The sequence below is a fragment of the Cyprinodon variegatus genome, unplaced genomic scaffold (genome assembly GCF_000732505.1).
Source record: "Cyprinodon variegatus isolate N-32 unplaced genomic scaffold, C_variegatus-1.0 Scaffold0, whole genome shotgun sequence".
Classification (NCBI taxonomy): Eukaryota; Metazoa; Chordata; class Actinopteri; order Cyprinodontiformes; family Cyprinodontidae; genus Cyprinodon; species Cyprinodon variegatus.
In genome coordinates this window covers 103,312-108,478 of record NW_015150453.1, presented here as the reverse complement: position 1 = coordinate 108,478, position 5,167 = coordinate 103,312, and the positions used below count along the sequence as shown (strand labels likewise).

The 5,167-nt window shown below is 36.4% G+C and overlaps 1 protein-coding gene across 2 annotated transcripts in view; it reads left to right on the top strand.

Moving 5' to 3' along the window:
- The first annotated feature begins 1,693 nt into the window (after positions 1-1,693).
- The window catches only part of rbm8a (RNA binding motif protein 8A), an 11,351-nt gene continuing 7,877 nt past the window's right edge, over positions 1,694-5,167 (top strand). The window contains exons 1-3 of one of the 2 annotated variants that reach the window (XM_015383043.1): positions 1,694-1,796; positions 4,352-4,411; positions 4,497-4,574. In XM_015383043.1, coding sequence (XP_015238529.1) covers positions 1,730-1,796; positions 4,352-4,411; positions 4,497-4,574 — 205 coding nt within the window. In that variant the 5' untranslated portion in view covers positions 1,694-1,729. The remainder of the gene's footprint in view (positions 1,797-4,351; positions 4,412-4,496; positions 4,575-5,167) is intronic. The other variant, XM_015383854.1, reaches the window with a different exon arrangement.

The following is a 5,167-nucleotide window of genomic DNA, read 5'->3' as shown; positions in this document are numbered from 1 at the left end:
TAGCACCCTCTAGTGGATGGCACCAATATTACAACACTGAAAGGAATTATCCCCTTAGCAGAAAATAGTTTATTCAAGTATACTAAAAGTGCACTAATTTCATACTTAAATCAGGCAGTGCACTTAAAGTTTACTTATTCTAAACTATATTTCATATACTTAACAATAGTTTAGTCCAGTGTACTTGACTATACTATTGTTTACTTTATTGTTTACTAAAGTATACTTTAAGTATACTTTAGTAAACTTAGAAATGTCCCAATTTAGTTCGAAGAAGTATTACTTTTGTAATACTTCAAGTACACTAAAAGTACATTGTTCGATATACTTTCTAAACTTATACTTAAGTATTCTTAACTACTTTGAATCAAACTAAATACTATTTTTTGCTAAGGGTCATCATTATTAATCGGATGGAAGAAGTTTCAGTCTAATAAACCATTAATTGACAATTAACCATAAGTTGATGGTTTACTTCAGGGGTATTTAACATTTTACAGGACAAGGACTGTAAATGGAGAGGGGACCCCATAATTTTATATATATTGTATGAAATTGGAGTAATTTAACAAAATTAATTTCTTCCTGGGATTATTAAAGTATTTCTCATTCTGATTCCTCGTTAATGGGACAGGTGTTGTGAATGAAACGGTGCCCAGCTTGAAAGAGCTCCTGTGTGTCTCTGAATGTGAGCATTGATGACTGAAAGACATCTTCTGCCTCCATTTATCTGTTTACTACAGTCTGTTGAATTCATGTTAATGTGAATTTAAAGACATTTCAATTAGTGAAAAAAATTGCAGGGGGGAATATAAAAAAAGGCTAATCAACCAAAACTTTTGCGACCCCCATGCAGTACCTCCGTGGACCCCCTGTTGAAGACCTTCGATTTACTTAAATCCTTAATAAAGACCTGTTGGAAGTCTCTTCACACCAACTCAATCAGATTTAATTTAGCAGTTACACCTTCATCCTCCTTTTGAGTCATCAGGCAGTGAAGCTTCTGAAAATCTAATTTTGAATAACCTGAGTATACCTCAACATCATGGTTATTGTTAATGTATTAACAATACATTAACAATAGCTATATTAGCTATTCTTTATTCTGTTTATATGTCTAATTTGTCTGCAAATTGCTTTTAAGAGCAAAACCTACTTGGTAATAAATCTGATTCTGATACATATTGTTTGTTTTAACTTTTCTTTTATTTCCTCTATACATTTATACTTAAGGTCTGTGTTTCACACTGCGAGTGTGAAACACAAAGTCATGTTTGTGCACACAATCCTGGCCAGTAAAGCTGCTACGGTAATTAAAAATATTTCATTCATGTGATGATTACCTCTTTAAAATGAAAACTTTGAAAGTTTGCTGGTCTTAGGCATACAGATGTTTGTTAAGGCAGAGGCAATACGATTAAATATCAGCAGTTTTTATTGACAAATGTTGCTGTTTATTTATCTCAGTTAAGTTGGGTTACAGGGCTGTTTCCAAACTATTTAAAGTAAATATTTCATAAGAATTATAAATTATTATTATTATATAGTATGATTTTTATATATATATCATACATATCTAATAAGAATTTTTATAAATGCCCTAGACACATGCCGGCCACCAGGTGGCAGTAAAGCAGCCGTGAAGACGAATCGTACAACAGGGACCTCCAGTCCAGTAGGTGGCAGTCAGGCGCTGAAACAGAATTAGTTGTACACAGACAGAGGCATCATGGCGGACGTGTTGGATCTTCATGAGGCGGGAGGCGAAGACTTTCCTATGGATGAGGATGGTGATGGTGATTATATTATTAAGCCTTTAATGGAAGGTGGTTCGTTGGCTCAGCGCACTGCGTATAAGTCAAAATTGAGTTTTGATTGTCCGCGGACCCGGAAAACTGGCAAAGAAAAGCTACGCTGCGTGTTAGCAGGCCTGAGCTAAGCTAACAAAGCTAATTGTTATCCATGCAAACGCTCTGCGCGTGTTTAGCTGCCTAGTCTGGCAAATGCTCTTCCCATACATAAAGACAAAAAATTAAAATATATTTTCAGGACTTAAAATATTTCTTGCGTGTTGTTTTTTCAACCTAGTTATACAAATTGGTTCCTGGCTAACACGAAATCGACCAAAAGCGCACTCGTGATGTCGCTCTTCGGGTTTGTTAAATAAAATGAATGAAGCTGAAACACGTTTGGTCTCTAAAATTAATATTTAAAACGTTAAAACTACTTTAAATATAAATAAGGGCCATATGTAATACATTTACCGACTATTTTGGCGTTACTGATAAATTGTGTATTTTTATCAAGTTGTAAACAGTTTTTCTCAGTTATCTGCTATCTATAATACATTTCTGTGGATTTTAAAGTGTCACCCAATCAGACTTTTATCTGCATTCCTGCAGTTTTCCAGATTTCCAATGATGAAACCTGTTTTTAAAACCTGTTTTGGTTTAGAGATGATCTCCCTTCATCAGATGGTTCAGTTACTGTTTTGCTAACTGCTCATATACATCCAACAACTTTACCTACATTATATTAGAACATTAACAGCATAAAAAGTTACAGCTTGAAGTAGCTTTTGAAACCAGTACTGAACACAATTTACTTTCATGGTGGATTTTTCTTGGATAAATCTACTCGGTGAGTCCCTGAGAAAACAATATTACTCCTAAAATGATAGAAAAGATAAAATACTACAGGTGCAGAAATGTGCAGCATCCTCATAGAGCTGGATGATGATGTGACCAAAATGTACTCGCTAAAAACTTCTTCCCTAATTATATGTATTTCTAACATCCATCTGATGTAAACAACATAAAAGTATCAGTAAAGACTGCCAGGTACTGCCTAAATAAAATCTGCAGCTACTTGTCTTCTTCCTTTTTTTTTTCCCCCAGCACTTATTGTTATTACAGTGTCACGAGTACAGAGCAACGAAATTCACTCTGCATTTAACCCATCTCCTTGGGGAGCAGTGGGAGTGGGGCTCGACCTTAGAACATCTGGATTATTGCTCCAACACTAGGCCACCACTCCCCCTGTTACTATAATATGGTTAATAATAATTTACTGTAAATAGTAGCTTATTATATAACCATTTTTAACTCCTCCAATATATTATTTAAAGTATATATGCTTTAAAAAAAACAAGACACATAAAACTTTCAGTTTATTTATATTGCAGCCAAACAGGAACAGACCAGATGAAGCTACTATGAGAAAAAGCAGAGAGAGCAGAACGTTAGAGATTGAACTAACAGATTCTGCAGAGTGTCTGTGTGAAGTGCTGTAATCAAAGACTGTAATTTGTATTGAAATGTCAGAAACGTCATCACTAACTGCATAAGATTATATTGTGATATGTGTTGATTTTGGATTTTTTTTCACCCCCTATGTCCTCAAATCTAATACTGTTTCGCTTTTAGAAGAAAATTAAAAGGAATCAGTCTGTTAAAGATTTTGTGTCTAAAGCAACATTTGGTATCAGGCTTTTGGCTAGTAATATTTCATAGGCTGTTAACCTTGGAGTATCACATCTTTGGGCCTTACGCCTCATAGGGAAAATCCCCAGAAAGAATTTTAAATTTAGCCTCTCTGAGGCGCTATTTCCTGCGTTTTGAGGTGTAATGCAGGCAACTTTTTGTCTTTGTTCCAGCACTTCTTTTGTCCTGATTATGGGAAGTATGTGTGCTTGACTTAAGGTGGAAAATTCATAAAGAAGACATGAGATAATTTTTAGATACAATATTATGTTTAATAGGTTAATTCAATCAGTAAGTATAATGCTACGTTCATACTGCACGCCATTAAAAAGGGCATCTAAACATGAAAAATATTTTTTTTTAAAGTAGTTTTGATATATTTTTAAGCGAGAAAGTCCACCTGAAACCATCATCTGCACTCAGGTCATCCAGATTACGGCCCTGCCTTAAAATATTATTTTGAAGACGCTTAGACCCCCACATACCTGCATGCGCTGTCCCTGGGAACCCCCAGCTGCAGCAGCCTCAGGCTCTGTCATATTTTGAGGGTTTTCCCCCCATTATTGATGGCGGCTGGAAGTAGATGTTAGCGTTTTCATTTAGGCGTTAATGATTATTGGAAACAGCTCCAGGAAAATCTTAAGACCTTATGTAGAAGTTGCATTCCTTCACAGTGGTCAAGTTTTAATACAGAAAGAGAAAGAAGCTGCGGTTTGGGTGAATTATAACATCCTTACATGCCTAAAGAAGCCAGAATTGTGATTGATGGTCAAGCATAAAGCTTAAACAACTTATTGTTCTGTTGAAATAAAAATAAAGATCTTTTTAGCCTCAATCACCTTTAACCTTTTCTAACGTTCTTTCCACAGAAAGCATCCATAAGCTGAAAGAGAAGGCCAAGAAGAGAAAAGGACGAGGCTTCGGCTTAGGTAAAGCCCTCCGATCACGTTAATTAGATCTCCTGGAAAATACATTATTTGGCGTTTTATTAAAACAAAAATCGTTGTGTTACAGAGGAGGGGTCCAGGTCCAGAGCTAAAGAGGACTACGATACGGTGGAGCAAGACGGCGATGAACCGGGTCCTCAGAGATGTAAGAGCTTTAATTCTTCCCCTGCAGATGCTCTGAGAGATTTCAGTTTAATTATCCGGTGTTTGGTTTCATTCCTTCTTGACTGGCAGCGTGTTTGACTCCAGACACATTCAGTTCAGTTTATTTATATAGTGCCAATTTTAAAGCACTTTACAAACAAATCCGATCACCCGGTCAGACATGTTCTATATAAGGACTGTTAGTTAAAACAGTGTCGAAATCTGTCCGAGTAACACAGATAACTGTTGAGTGTAAATGGAACGCAACTGAACGGTTGGGGGGGGGGGCAACTTCCGGGGACTTTGTCTGTTCTCGTTCTTCTTGTTTTTGTTGAACTGGAACAGTACTAGGGCTGAGGCTGAGGACGTTTCACGAGAACGCACAAGTACACAGATTGAGAAACAGCCAGAAACAAAGTCCATCCGAGGCTGTTTTATGCCTCGTACTGTGGGACTAAGCCTAACTTCCTGTTGTCGATCTATTTGTGAAAAAAAATGTTGTTCATTGTTTGCAACGGTCTACAAACTTAAAGGGATAGTTCGGTATTTTTGACATGAATCTGTATGGCATCCCCATCACCAGTGTCATGCAAT